This window comes from Cynara cardunculus, assembly GCF_001531365.2.
Source record: "Cynara cardunculus var. scolymus isolate 2C chromosome LG 12, CcrdV1, whole genome shotgun sequence".
Lineage (NCBI taxonomy): Eukaryota > Viridiplantae > Streptophyta > Magnoliopsida > Asterales > Asteraceae > Cynara > Cynara cardunculus.
Window position 1 is genome coordinate 9,077,519 of NC_037539.1, and position 16,784 is coordinate 9,094,302.

The 16,784-nt window shown below is 31.7% G+C and overlaps 1 protein-coding gene across 1 annotated transcript; it reads right to left on the reverse strand.

The window, feature by feature from the left end:
* Window positions 1-15,050: 15,050 nt before the first annotated feature.
* On the reverse strand, window positions 15,051-16,750 carry LOC112523658 (probable calcium-binding protein CML18). The gene is made up of 2 exons (XM_025133345.1): window positions 16,655-16,750; window positions 15,051-15,786 (listed from the first exon to the last, which is right to left on the reverse strand). Exons 1-2 carry the CDS (start codon window positions 16,661-16,663, stop codon window positions 15,178-15,180), a joined length of 618 nt encoding a protein of 205 aa, XP_024989113.1. The 5' UTR covers window positions 16,664-16,750; the 3' UTR covers window positions 15,051-15,177.
* Between the last annotated feature and the right edge of the window lie 34 nt (window positions 16,751-16,784).

The following is a 16,784-nucleotide window of genomic DNA, read 5'->3' on the forward strand; positions in this document are numbered from 1 at the left end:
CAAATCCGTCGCTGAAAGTGTCCGTCGCAAATCCGTCGCTGATTTCCGTCGCTGATCCGTCGCTGATAGCATTACCTACGACATTTTGACCGACGGAGTATCAGCGACGGATCAACGACGGAAAGCACTTTCAGCGACGGATCAGCGAGGGAATTTTCCCTCGCTGATACCCAGCATTTTTGTAGTGAGATTAGTAGCAACTCACACTTAAAATTAATTGTAATTGTAATAATTTTTTAAAATAAGAAGACTAATATAATTGATTATAGATATTAACCTCTAAAAAACAATCTTTAAAAAACTTTATAGTATGTCATTGATTAATATATAAGAAACTGTATTAAAATAAAACGTATTTTATTTTAGTAAATGAAAAGGGTTTGGCAACATTTTTTTTCTGATTATCTCATCCCTTATCTCTTACATCTCGCTTGAGAACCTATTTTCATAAACTTAGCAAGTGTCTATGACAAAAAATTTAAAGAAAAATAAATTTGCAAAAAAAAACATAGTTTGTTCTATTAATTGTATCTAATGCTTAAACAATCTCCGAAATTAAGCTTTTAAAAGCATATTTGCAAAAATAAAAATCTAAAGATGATGTGTTCAATTTTGATACGTGTACAATTTGCAGATTGATATAAATTTTATGGATGTGTAAGTTTGTTTGTTTATTAAACTTAAGAATAGGGTAATTAGGTTTAGAGACATGGTTAGGGCGATGTTATACCCTGGGAGAAAGGTACAAGTGGTTATTTTAGTAGTATAGATAGCTAAAGCATGCTAGTAAGCACATAAATAGGAGGCCGGTAAGTGTGAGGGTTATCGATCATTTTGTTTTGTAAACCTTGGCGAGAGCCTTGAAAGAGCATTGGCCTCCCAAAAGCCAGCAATTATGTAACCGGTTTCTTGAACCCTAATTTTTCTAGTGTGTAACAAGTGATTAGCGAATCTATGCACATATTGGTTGTTATGAGTAGGATCAGACACGAAGAGGAGATTAGTAGCTTAAGTGTGAACTCACAAATCGAATTTGCGCTCTTTTAGTAATCTTGGTAAATATCATTTCTCCATCCCTAATATTAATCCAACCTTCTTGTTCACGAGTTGTAGGCAATTATTTTCAATCTTTTTTTTATTTATAATCTTTCTTTGTATCTAAGTGACCGAAATAGTTCAATTAACGTCATTTATTCAATAAATCAAAAATAAAATTTGGAGAAGTCTTATTTAAAAGATCGATCAACTTAATTAATGATAATATCCGACTACCTTAATACATAACTTCAACTTAATTAAGACATAAGGATAATGTGAATCCACTTGAATTTCAAGAAAATTTGATCACAAATTCGTAAGAAATACAGCCCTTGCATTCATAAGTGTTTTGTCTTAAAGTGATAGAGTAGTTATATAATTAATTAATAATGCTTGTCTTAATCAAAACCCCTTATTAAATAAATCAACCCCATTACCTTCCCCAACGTTAGTTAATTAATTAATGACATATTCATATAATCACGACAAGAGGTTGCTAGCTAGCCCGCTAATCCCATGGACCACTTTGAAAAGCAACAACACATACACACACACACACAATTCACTTAATATTTCATGTGATGACCACCTACACCTACCCTTTCGAATATTTGGGTTGCATGTTCTCTCATCTCACCTTTGTTCAACCCCACTTTTCTGGTTGCAAAGTGTCATGAAAAGGAGGTGTCACTATGCATACCAAATTGGGAATCAAATTTCTTTTTAGATAATTTGTGTTAMAAGAAAATACGACTAAATAAATAAAAATTACAGGATCATTCATGCATGGGAGAATTTGTATATTATGGGGTTGGCAGCAAGGATCAGAGTTGGTGGATACATTTTGGGTGTTATTATTTATCAAGAAATGCTTTCTTGAAGCCATTAGCGTATTTTGGGATTTGCCCAACATTTGAACTGATAACAGACACATACACATCTTTTGGGGCATAAGTGTTATAAACATTGAGTATTTGTATTTTATTAGTTTATACTTAATTTTATTAAATGGTCAATTTAGTCGTCGAATTATTGCCTTAGTTTTGGACTCAGGTGAGTTTTGGGATATTTGTTTGGTTTAATTTTCTCAGCATTGAGTTTGGGCATGATTTGCAATATTGCATCTTTATTTTGGATCTGCATGCTTTGAGCGTGTGGGTCATTCAATCCGGGTCATTTAGTTTAGATTGTTATGCATTGGATCCATAGACATAGGAGTCCGTTATGTTTGATAAGTGAGAAGTCTTTATGTCCTCACTTTGTAACCAATGCTCGAGTAGGCATTGCGGTTGTCTCGGTTAGGTGAATTCTTATGAGTCAAACTACATGACGTATGTAATGTGGTTTGATGCTTTTACCTTTATGCATGGAGGTTAAATGCATTGTTTTATCAAGTAGAAAGTTTGAGGTTCCTATCTTGAATGTTAGTGAGCAGACACAAAAGGTCAAATGGGAACCTTGAGGTTGGAACTCAATTAGAGAACGAATGGTCACTAAGATTTGGTATTCTTGTTATGAAACTCGATGGAGTGGACACTGAAGATATTGTAGCATTGAGGTAAAACTTGATAGAGTAGACACTAAAGGTACTGATAACTTCAAGTGACACTTGTTATAGTGGGCACTAAATTAAAGTCAATGAATCCGAGGTACAGTTTGATACCATTGATACCTTGCCTACTTTTGTGTTCCACCAGATTCAATGGAAATGGGTCTTCTAAGTCACCTAAAGGTGTTTTTTTGGGTATTGAGTATCATCTATATTTTTGGTGATGTTTTGGGTATGAAGTGTTTTCTGTGTGATTTACGGTTTTGGTATATTGAATTTTATCCATGTTTTTAGGTATTTGGATATTAGATTTTTATTCATATTTTTTGTAAACTTTATTCACATTCTAGATTAGATGGTTTTGGTTTCCAAGTTAAAATAAGTGCTTTTGTCGTCGAGTTTTCATCACAAAAATGATGGTTTTAGGAAAATGTTGATTTTAAATACATTTCATTTGTGAAATTGTGATTTAAATAACAATCTTTCAGTTTTATCATTTTATGTTAATGATAAAAATTGTTTGAACTCACTAGGCGTTAATCCTAACTCTTTTTATTTGTTGGCATGTGCACCTGGTCTTTGTCGAAGAATCAGGTTTCCATTATCACCGAAAGGTGTTTTTTTCAGGAACTTCATTACCTATACTTTCGGTGTTTTTTCGAATATAGAGTTTCATCTATATATTTGATATTTTAAAGTATGTGCCTTGCACACGTTTCGGGTATGTTGAATATTGGTTGCTAAATCTAAAATGGGTATTTGATTTGGAAATAACGAGCTTGGGAAGATGTTTCTTTTATGAATTATGTTTTAAATAAATGAGTTGTTATTTAAAGGAAATTGTTCGATTTAACTGATTTATGTTTATATGATAAAAACTGGTTTGACTCACTAACTATTAAGTCTAACATTTTTTTTCTTATCAGCATGTATATCAGGTATGAGTGAGATCTGAGAGACATTTGGAGCTATGTAGAGGTTTCAATAGGATGGCTTTAGAAGCTTCATCCAGTTTTGAAGATAGCAGACTTGGTGGTTTAGTAATACGCGGCTTGTTTTAATTATATTTGGGAATTAGATCGTCTCGTTTAGAACTCTGATATATATCTTATTCTCCTTCTTACGTAAACTTTAACCATTTATCTGTTAAAGTTATTTTATTTTGAAGGAAATTTTGAAATTTTAAATTATCTGCTATTTTATAAATTTATGTGTTTTACACAAACCAATTACATATTCTAAAGTTTAATGAATAAAATATACACACAATTTCACTCTTAGAATATACATATTTATGAATCAAAAGTTTCATGAATGAAACATACACATAAATTTTGTCTTCCATTATTTCGATCTTCAGGACCCCTACTTTCTATTATGATAGATCAGATACATTTGGTTTGGTTTGATTAACTGCAAGTACTTGAAGGCTTTAAAGTAGAAGTGTTCATCGGTTGAAATCCAATAGATTTAGGTGAATCTAATCTGATCTAATGATCCATTAAATGTTGGATTTCGTTATCCGATCCGATTCTATTAGCATTGGACATCCGATCGATCCAAATCTAATGGATGATTGCATTGGATCGGTTTCATCCATTATATGTTATTGTTGATTATCCATTGGATCGAATTGGATTCGTCCAATCTCTTGATCCAATACTCAACCAATTATTCATATATTTTCTTAAGTTATTAAAAAACAATGTATATAAATATCAATCCAAAACAACATCGTAAAATGTTAATAATTATATATAGTTATTAATTGGATATTAGTTGGATGAAATTAGATGGTCATTGGATGGGGATGGATGGTCATGGATCGGATCAGTTCGGTTTTATTGGATGCTGGACTGTCATCCAGAAACCGACCGATCCGATTTGGATGTTGAAATTTTGGATCCTGATTCAATTTTGGGCATCCGATTATGATAATTGGATCGGATGACTTTTTATACACCCCTACTTCAAAGATTATGTGATTTTTTTTTATTAACATAGATATCCAACCCGCTATGCGAGCCGACTAATCACAGAGCGACCACTTGTTTTGTAGATAGCCCGGAGTCACCGCATTTGAACCTCCGTGGTCACAAGGGGATTTTAATTCCTCCTTGGATTTGAACCTGAGACCTCCGGGTACTTTTGACCTTTGGAGTCAAGCTCAAACCAATCACGCACCACTTTTGTGGTTGATTATACGATTTTTTAAGTAAGCCATGAATAATCCCTATTGAATCTCCATTGGAACAATACGTAGGTTTCATAATTTCGAATTAAAAACAGCCGACCAAATTTAGCATACATCAGCTATTGAGTGATGGTGATCCATTTGGAATTGGTCCTACTTCCTTGAGTCATCCACTCCAACTGCTCGACGTTTTGCCTCAATGAAACCACTTCTTATTTTCAAAAACACGTAGGTCAACGGGTTTCGTTTTCACTCGTTGGATTAATTTGTATACGCATTCTTATCGTCTTGTTGAATCCTGATTTATTTTATTTTATAATATTTTAACTGATATTACGTGTCTGATAACAAACATTAGACTTAGAAGTTTTTCTAAACGATCAAAAGCCTACAATGTAACCATTTGACTCAGGAGAAAGTCATTGCATTAGACCTAGAAAAAAAAATCAATTGTATCAATGTAGGATATTAAATACGTTTTTGAAGTGAAATCAATGACTTTTAAAATAAATATATATTGTCTTGAAGACGAGATAAAAAACGACTTATAAGAAACAAAGTAATAAAATCAAAACGAGTGAAAAACAAACAAAAAGCCGCCCTGATGTAAACTGTAGTGGTAATTATGTCTATAATTATATTTGAAGTGGTTTCAGTTCTTGTTAGAACTATATATGTATTGGTTATAATCATATATAAGTTTATTTATACTATATTATAAAGCATTTGACAAAAACTCTTAAAATATCATTTTTTATGCTTAAAGTACTCTTTATCAGTGTATATTATTTAAAAGTCAAGATTGTAAGTAAATTGTACGTAAGTACAATTTGTTAAAGCTCCATATCTGAATTCGTGTAACTAATTGTAGATAAACATTATCAAATACAAGATAAACATCTCATTTTAAATATAAGAAATCTAAAATATAATTAAGATAATAATTGAGTTCTAACATAATACTTAATTATTATCTTTATAAAATGTTATATTATTAAACCAAAAATAAATTATTTCGTTATGAAACTTAAATTGAATTATAATTAAAAAAAATTAATTAAAGAAATTACATAAAAAATGAGAACTTTTAAATAGTTGATTTGATGTTAACATTGATATATTTTTTTCAAATTTTTATGATATTTTCAAATTTATATTTTATTCAAAAATAAAACCATTATTGTTTTCTTAAAAACACATAAAATCGTATTATAACATTGACAGAAACAAATAATAAAATAGAACATTAAAATATGTATATAATATAGTTGGTTTGGAAGACTATTCTAAGACTTCTGTAATATAGATTTTATTTTACAGATTATTTATAAATATATTGTTTCATTTTTACAATAACTATCATATATAAAATAAAACCAACTTTTCAAATTCATCTCGATTTATATACATATTTATTTATTTATAAAATTCCGTAATGTTTGGTAGTAATTTAATAATTATATTAACAAAATAACTCATAGCATCTTATCTTCTTAGGAAATAATTAAAAGTAGGGTTTTGATTCAAAGTTATATATTTTTTTTAAAAATAATTAAAATTAGTGTTGGGGTGGAGGGATTCTTGAAATGATGGATTAGTCAACTCGTTGAGGCTATAAATGTAATTATCCAAAAGATGAACGGGTAGAGTTTTGTCGTCACTTGCATGATCATGTGAAGCATCTACATAATGACGGCACCATAAACATACATCCACGTCATTTACCATTTAAAGAAACAACCAGTTTTCACATTATTTAAGAAAACAAAAACAAATGTAATAATACTAGTTGTGTACTCGTGCAATGCGGCGGAAGTCATGAATTTTAACGATTTTGAAGTTTCACTGTTTTTATAAGATAAGATTTAACAATGATATATGTTACACTTGGTCGTTATATATTAATACAATTTGAATAAATAAGAGTTATGGTTCCAATTATAGACAATCGATGAAAAAAAATTGTATGACAGTTTAAAATCTAATATATTTAAAATCCAACATATTTAAACGACTCTACAAATGTGTCCGATTTACACCAAGAGCAAAGAACCAAGAAACTTGAGTTTTAAGATAAACACTCAAAACCAATAAAGAAAACTACAAATTTGACATATCATAAGCCATGAAAAGACCAAAAAAGATGGGTTTTAGAATGAAATTTCAACTGCTTACCCTCTTTCTTGTTCAGAAACTCAACTTAAGGTTGAATTAATACATGTATATATATATATATTTCAAAAAAAACCCAAGAACATATTAATTCAGAACATATTATACAGTGCAATTTGGACAACTTAACCCCAAAATATATACYATATATATGTATAAATAAATAACTATAAAAGTATAAATCGTAAATATTAAAAATATTTTTTCACAGTATCTATAACATATAATGGTGTCACTTGTTAAAATAAAAATGTATTTTTTAAACATGTTTTAATTGATATACGATTATGATATTAATTTGATAAAAGTTTAAAATAAATATTTAAAAATAAAGGACGTAAAGTAAATTAATTAACTAATTATAAGGGTATAAAATATAAATTTAAAATTATAATTTTAAAAAAATCGGTTGTGAGAGGGTGAGTGTATGTGAGGAGAGGAGGGGGTGAAAAAGTGATATAAACGGTATCTTGGTCATTTAGTATTTTAAGACTTTAAGACTTTTGTTAAATTTGTCTTATAAGGTAGTATAGATTATAACGGTATAAAGTGTAAATTTAAAATTATAATTTTAAAAAAATCGGTTGTGAGAGGGTGAGTGTATGTGAAGAGAGGAGGGGGTGAAAAGATGAAAAAGTGATATAAAGGGTATCTTGATCATTTAGTATTTTAAGACTTTAAGACTTTTGTTAAATTTGCTTTATAAGATAGTATAGATATTTTCGATATTATAAATCTATCTATTAGAGGCGGAATACAAACGGATGGATCAACAATCGTGGAAGGGTCAAAAAGAGTTTTTATATTTAAAATCTTAATGAACCGGAGATGTTTCCTTCTATCAATAAAGAAAAGCTCATGAGTCAAAACCCCTATGGCCATCCACCCCTACTATCTATCTTCTGTATATTTTTAAAATCTCTTAAAAATTTAAGTACTCTCTCTTTCCTAAATTAATTAGTATTCATATTATTAATCTATTTTGTTTTGAAATAAGTGTTTATTTTTAAAAAATAAGTTTTCAATTTTTTAGTTTATCCTTAATTATGAGATGGAGAAGACTTTTTTCCTATTATCGAAGTAGATGTGTCATTTGGTTATTTGCATATTATTAAAACTATGTGTCATTTTCATTGTTTACATTTATTTTGGGACACAGGAAGTATTATATATATATATATATATATATATATATATACACACACACACACATCTATATAGAGGAGGTTTACTTTGCAAACCACGTTATTTATACAAATCGTACAAACCTCATTCAACCAATCATAATTTTTCATTTTGTTCATTTCATAAGATTAAACAATTATATATATGGTATTTTTCAAATGCAACCATGTCCATTTGTACAACCAATACAACCCAATCAATTGAGATATTTATAGAAATAATGAGAGTTCGTTTATTATGATTTAAATATTTATGGAAGATGACTAGAGTTCATTAATTATTATCAATACTTTATATTATTAAACAATCAAAACTTTTATGAAATCATATATTCATCAAATTAAATGGACAGTTGAGATTGAGTTGTATTGGTTGTAAAAATGTAAATGATTGCATAATAACTCACCTATATATATGGCACTGGTGGCAACATTTAAAAGTAATTTGATGATACCTTTATATATGTGGAAAAATTCATTTGAGAAGTGGTAAATATTTAAACAAAGTGATGGTAGCCCTTCATTTGGTCAATATTTTGCGGATTTGATTGTGAAACACCGGCTATTTCCTCGCATAGGTATACGGAAGATAGAAGGTAGTTTCATGACTTTTACAAATAACCGACAAACGAGTTCATATGTGAATCAGTTAATTAGTTCATATATGAATCATAAGAATTCACATAATATAAACTCGTTTGCCGCCTATTTGTAAAATTTAAGAATATAACCCTCTATTTTTTGCATAACCGCAAATTTTAACCAATTAAAACCGCAATTATTGACCTGTCAATTATTTACTTCTCAAATATTTATCACTTCTTAAAATAACTTATGGCTCTCCATATGTACACACATACATAACTTCATAAAGTTTTACACATAAAATTCATAGAACTAACTGATAAACATATTCAAATACCAAAATATTGAATAAGCATCGAACGGTACTAATACAGTACAATACTTCATCAATTCCGGATTTTATTTTAATGAGAAATTGCATGATAATATTTTCATTCTCAACATACAATAAAATTTTACTTCTCGATGTATTTCACAATTACACGTCTAGTATTTTATAACTTGATCTTATTGGTGTCTCGATTACGCTACCAGAATGTCTCACAGGAAAATTAGGGATAATTTTTCCAATCACTCTAAGAAGTAAAATTTGGGTACAGTCGTAGTGAATAATATTTGGAAGCGAGGATCATCAGTTGGGGCAAATATTATTTGCCAACATGGTCCAAATTATACGGATATCTCGACTCCATTTAAATCGTTTATCATCACAGGAGAAAACACAAGGTAAGAAACCAAGCAACACGTAATTTCGACGTGTATTGACAGTAGTAGGTTAAACTGAGTGTGGTATTAGGCCTCAATTAGCACGACCGATTGCACAATATCGAAAAATAATTGAGGTCTAAATCGATGTTAATTGCATCGGATCTAAAATTAATGGGTTAAGAAGAGCAGATTGGGCTTCATCATGGGGGCTATATTTATGTTGAGTTATGGCCAAGTGAGCCGATGTGTGTAAGCCTAATTATACAGGGCGTTTGGCTAACCCCCTAAACTATAATCATGGTTTAGAAAAAAGTTTAAGCCGAGTAATTTGGCGGCAAGTGACCAAACCATCAAATAAGACGATAAAAAAAAGCTGTCAAAGTCCGACTGCTTTAGGTTGTTTGGGTTTATTTTGAACTTTAAACTAAATAATATAAAGGGGCCGTTTATCAAATGCTTAATCGGGTAAGCGTTTATCAAGTCCTATTCCTTTACCGGATGAATATGACAAGGACCAAGAATCTTACCGGGTAAGAGTGAAGGCACGGACTCTTACCGGGTAAGTGAGGGCGACGACCCTTACCACAGTTTGCGCTTACCGGGTAATTGTTATATACGATGTCGTTTTGGTAGACTAAAATCTTACCCGATTGGTAAGTGATAGAGTTGAATTTTACCGTTAAATGCTTACCGGGTAAGTGTTTAGGTAAACGGCTCATTCTCTATCTATAAAATAAAATTTCAATCAATATGTAATTAATAAAATTAAAAAAATAGGATATCAAATTATAAAAGAAACATCTATTTGCTAAATTAAAAAAAACATTGAGCGAGTTGAAAAATAAAGTTAAACAAGTACACCAACAATGGTTGGAATTTTGGAGAAACATTGAGCAAATCAAATGATGGAAATTTCGGATTTCAGTTTTTGACGGATTATGGATTTTTTATGGAATTAGAAAACACGGACAAATGAGAAATGAGTACTAAAACTTAATGTCGTGAACAAACTATTTTAAAAGGTGAGCCTACATCATATGAAAACTCAAAATAAATTATATATGTGCATTTTGGCTTTCGGTTTGGTCCAAACCACTCAAAAAGCGTTCAAGCCGCAGACCAGACCAGACCAAGTGATTTTGCTGTTTTTTATACCAGATTAGACCGCAAACTACCAAAAACGATATAATTTACTTGGTTCGATCTGCTTGTACAGGTGGATGGTTTTTTTTTAACACCCTGCAAGTGATGAACGGGTGGTCCTTCCATCTGACACGTCTTTTATACAAATTTGGAAATTGTCACGTTACCCCTAAAGTTCTCTCAAATTTAGTTTTTCATTACGGTAGCGTTTGTTTTCCAAGAGATGTTGAAATCTAAAGTTTTATTTTAATTCTGATTTATAAAGATGGTGTTGAAGTTTGAAATCTGAATCATTAAGACTGTTTGTTTTTGTAAACTGATAAATGTCTGAATTTGTTTAAATTGTCTATTATACCCATTAAAAATTATAGTGTTGAATCTATAGATAAATTTATACAATTTCACATATTTATTCATAATCATACGAGATTACATCTAAATTATATAATTAGCTTTCATTTATACGAAAACACGTCATTAACGGTATTTAACACATTTAAATCCTATTAAAATACATCAATTGAGAGAGATGAGATTGATTTGGTAAGGATATATATTGAGAGAAATGATCAATTTTTTTAATCGATTGGGAAACGTCGTTATTGATAATTTGAAAAACAATAAGAGGCAAATAATAGGTTGGTTTACCACTTACCAGATAAAAGGACAACAAGACATAAGTGCCTCTGAAAAATTAAAAAAAAACAAACAATTTGAATGATCCTAGCTTTTAATGAATCATACATAAAAGGCTGACAAGAACTTTTTTATAAAAAAACAAACAAGTCCTATATATCAAAAACACGTTTAAAGTTTTCAAACTTCTATTTTGTCTTCAAACCAAAACTTCTGTGAATTACCAAACAACCCATAAACTTTATAAGATTCTATTTGTACCCCAAAAAATGTTAGATTAACATTTTTCACCACAATTTACTTTCTTTACGTCCTAAATAAACTGTAAAAAGCATGATAAATGGGTTATATCAGATAGATGAATATGTTTTTAAAAGAAATACATGATATTTTTATAAGAAATCGGTAATTGAAATTGTTGGTTATATTAACAAGGTAACGGGGCCTTCACACTAGATCAAACACACAACATAAGCAAAATTTGGTTGTAAGTAAGGAAATTGATCGAGATGATCGAAGTTGGAAGTGCAATTCTTGGCATTGACTTTTATGAAAGTCAATGCTCAAGTTCTTCGCATTTGAATTAAGTCTTTCATAATTTAACTCTAAAAAAAAATGAGTGGTTTCATGTCAAATAAACAAAACATCTCACAACACAATGATTTGATTTGTAACATATACACATGGCCTTCTTTTTATGGGCCGGAGGGGGCTCGTCAAGGGGAGCAAATCGAGAAGACCTTCAAAAACCACCGGTCGGCTGATGGAAATGGACTGACTACCGGGGATATTCGTGTTACCTCGTCTGCACTGGTCTATACACGAATGTACGAGTTATACTGAGTACTCAGTAATTATAGACCAATTCATGAGATCCATAAGATCCAATTCAAACCACAATAAATTAGATGAAATTTTTTAAATCTAATATAAATTAAAAAACCTATTTCTCTCTTTATCTTTCACAATAAATTAGATGAAAATTTGGGTATGTTAATATTTATTGTCTTCCGTATTAATTAAAACTTGTTAATATATGTTAAGATTTATATGTTAACACATTTTTATGTTAGACGAAGGATTATGTGAAAATAAAAGTTAATGTGAGAAATGAAAGAAGGGATCGGGACCATTGATCAGTTTTAATTTCACCCCCACCCCATGAATTACGTTTGATACGGGCTATTGATCCAAGCATTGTCGGTGCATCTCATTATAGTTGATCTTCAATTAGGATTGATCCAAGAGCAGACATCTCTTCTTATCATTCTCATCATAACTTCTATTCTCACTGGAACCCGACTCGTTTAGGTTATGAGGTATGTTAACTTATGTCCATGTTAACTTCCATGTTCTACATACATCTTTGTCATCGACGCTTGATTTTATTAACAAAATCAGACCACGTGGATCTAAGGCCTGAGATCTGCTAATCGAGTTATTCCAAAGTCCGTGATGACTTCCTACACTTCCTAAAGAGTGAAAAAAATATATCTTAAAATTATGTTTGAAAAAATAAGTTCAATTTATACTTGTCCAAAAATACAAATCAGAAGTATATGCATCTTAACAGAACATGCGACTCAAAAAGCACAATAAGAATCCAAGTCATATATTTATAAATTCAAACTCGACCCCTTATACATCGAGCTCGTATTTGTAATTTTTGTAGAAGCCGACAAAATGGCATTCAACCAATCAAACTCGAATCAAGATTGAGATGGACCAACCAATATACATTCAGCATAACGATTAATTAATAGGAGGGCTCGGGGCGTACACAATCTTCTTGATCATACCACTCTCCATTTTGATATGGTTCTCTTTCGTAATAGCGATCCAAACTATAGGAAGCTGGGCGTAGGCATCCGGTTGCCGGCCTGCATCGGAAGCTTTTTCGAACTAGTAGATGAACCACTCCTAATGTTTTGCCATATTAAGATTTTACCCAAAAATGAAAAATAACAAAAGATAAAAAAAAAAATTATGTAAATAATATTTATATACGCCAAATTTACACATACTCCTCAAGTTAGAGTAGTGATGGCCAAACCGCCCGACCCGACCCGGCCCGGGACCGCTGGAGGACCGGGACGGGGACCGGCAAGGACCGGTTATGGGACCGGCGGTTACAAACCGGTTAAGCATTTTGACGTTTTCTGGGACCGGGACGGACCGGGACCGGTTATGGGACCGGTTATGGGACCGGCCCGGCCTACTACCCATTTTTCTTTTTTAATTCTAGCCGTTAGATGCCATTATATAACCGTTAGGAGCCGTTCTTTTTTGTATTTTTTTGCCCCAAAACACTATAAATATGTATCAAGTTTGAGAGTTAAACATACCAATTTTCTCTCTTCTTCAAAAACGCAAAAAACGTTCACAATTCTCGGTTTCTCGCTATATTTTTTGAATTCGACTCGTATTAATTTCTCGTTTCGACTTCACAATTCGCATTTCTTTCTCTCTTTGTCTTACAAAATGGTCGGTGAACAAGCATCAAACGAACAAGTTGTCCAAGTTCTCCACGGACAAAAGTCCGAGATTTGGAATACTACAACTTGGTGGTTCTCACGAACGGAAAAAGAAAGGCACAATGCAAATTGTGTCAAGCTCTCCTTACGGCAAAAGAAAATTCTACGTTAAGGAGGCACACCAAAAAAACGTGCCCGGGGTTGAGGTCGGGGGGAGATTCAATTCAACCGATACTTGACACTCAAAGTCAAATATGGTCGTATGATGCCGAGTTGAACCGACAAATGACAACACAATGTGTCATTCAAGTCGGGTTGCCTTTCGGACATTTCGGCAACCCTCACGTTACGAAGTTGATTCAAAAGACGCTACAACCACGATACAAGTCGGTAAGTCGTCAAACCCTTAGACGTGATGCAATAAAAATGTGGAAAATGTGTCGGGCCGAAATGCCACAAATGTTTTCCGTTTTGCCTAACAATATTTCTTTAACATGTGATGTATGGAGCGCACCATACGGATTGCCGGTTTCGTATATATGCATAACGGCACATTAGGTTGAGCCTACAACATGGATTTATTCAAACGTGCAATCGCGTTTGAACCGTTTGGTGCGCCATATTCGGGAGCACGTCAATTTTCAATTATTAAAAGATGTTTTGCATTTTATAATTTAACTCCTAAAATCATTAGTATTTCATTTGATAACGCTAGTAATAACAATGCTTGTGTGGAAAAATTAAAGTGTCATTTGATACCTACATTAGACGGTAAATTATTCCATACACATTGTTGTGCACACATAATAAATTTAGTCGTTCAAGACGGTTTAAATACTTGTAAACCCGTAATAGATAAGTTCAGACTTATGTTGCGGTGAATTTTCACAAAAAGGTAAAAATAAATAAATGCGGAATATAAAAAGTATTGCGAATACGTTGGTTTTAGAGCTTTGGAACCGAGGTTCGATATGTCCGTTCGTTAGAATTCGACTTACTTTATGATTGAAAATTTGATAAAACAAAATATATATAATTTAAATATATATATATATATATATATATATATTAAAAATATATATCATTTAAAAAAATAAAAAAATATCTTTTTTAAGGAGACCCCGATAGGGACCGGGACCGAGACCGGTATCCCATGCGTTACTTTGACCGGTCATCACATTTTCGACCGGGACCAGAACAAGTTATGGCAAGACCGATTACAGCCGGTTACAGAAAGAAGAGGGCTCAATTGGGAGCGGTTTTTGGCCATCACTACGTTAGAGACATGAACCGCTCCCAAAAAGGTTGGAATCTAAACGTTTACCCAGGTACTGTTGAACAGGCCATTGAGTCACAGAACAAACATAAGATAAGTTGTTGGAAATAACATCTATAATTTGTTTTCTCAGCATACATATGTAGGGGTAGTACATTACAAGTCTTGAATGCATGATGTACAAGTCTTGAAGGCATGAGAAACTAATTAATCAAACCTTAGTTGATGCCAATGGACATCATTGACTTAAACTCTTGAAAGTTAACAAACCCATCCCCATCTTTATCAACACCTTTAATCATTTTTCTACATTGTCCAAGCTTGGAATTGCTACATCCAAGACTCATGAGCACCCTTTGCAACTCCTTTGCAGAAATTAGTCCATTCTTATCACTATCAAACACCATGAAAGCATTTCTAAGATCATCATCATCACCACCACCATTATCTTGCTTGGAAACAGCAAAAACTGGGTTGGAAGCATCCATAATAGTCATGAATTCATCCAAGTCAATGAACCCATCTCCATTAAAGTCGACCTCTTTCAGGATCCCTTGAGCTTCCATGGTGGCCATAGACTTTTCATGGCCGAAAGTCAACAACACATTTGTGAGCTCCAATTGAGAAATCTTGCCATCGCCATCAATATCAAAGAATTTGAAGACTTGCTTGAGTTGATTTGTCACATCCATGGCTATGTAAGATGAGATGTGATGAAGAACACATGAATTCTTGGGGGTTTTCTTCTTCAAGTTGTTGACTTTGCCTTTCTTGAGGAAATTCCTCACGTGGGTTTGCAAAGAATTAGGCATCGTAGAAGTAGGTAGCTATTGAGAGAAAGAAAGAATGGTTGTCAAGAGTTGTATGGAAGGAAAAGTAGTGAGAAAAAGGGCAAACAAAAAAAGTGGGACGGCATGTTTCATGTATTTTTCATATAATTGTTCATGATGTATTTTATATCTAAAATTTTTATTTGGTGTCACGGGAAACCAAAATAAGAATTAACACGTCTTATGTACATGTGAAAGGATCAAGATAACAACTATATAATTTGGACTAACCATATTTTATTATAATATATATAAGGTATATTTCAAATCTAACCATGTCCATTTGTACAACAAATGCAACCAAATCAATTTAGATATTTATGGAAATGATAAAGTTCATTTATTATGATTTAAATATCTATGGAAGATGACTAAAATTCATTAATTATGATCAATACTTTATATTAGAAAACAATTAAAACTTTTATGAAATCACATATTCATCAAATTAAATGAACGGCTGAGATTGAGTTGTATTAGTTGTACAAATGTAAAGTAAATAACTCACCTCTCTCTATAATATTATATATATATAGTTAATACTTTCTCCATCTTAAAATAAAACACAGCTTTAGAATGTATAATTATTACACTTTTTAATTAACTAAATAACACATTCACCCTTGATAATAAAAGGGGAAATTTTCGATGGAAAGACTATATATAACAGATAAATATAATAACGTATTTGAACCAAAGGGCCTTTGGTCCTACGGTACCTAGTAACCCCACTTTAATGGGGTTCTAGTTTCACTAAAGTCGACAAGTAACTAATTGGATGATTCATAGGCTATAGGGTTATGTAAAAAAGAAAGACTGAAATTGTTTGTGAATGATATGAAGATGTAAAAAGGAGGCATCTTACCGTAAACATCTTCTCAGCTGCAAATTGCAATAACTAAAGATCCATGAATCAATCAATTGTGAGAAACCATGTGTGTGTGTGTGTGTATATATATATATATATATATATATATATATAATATATATATATA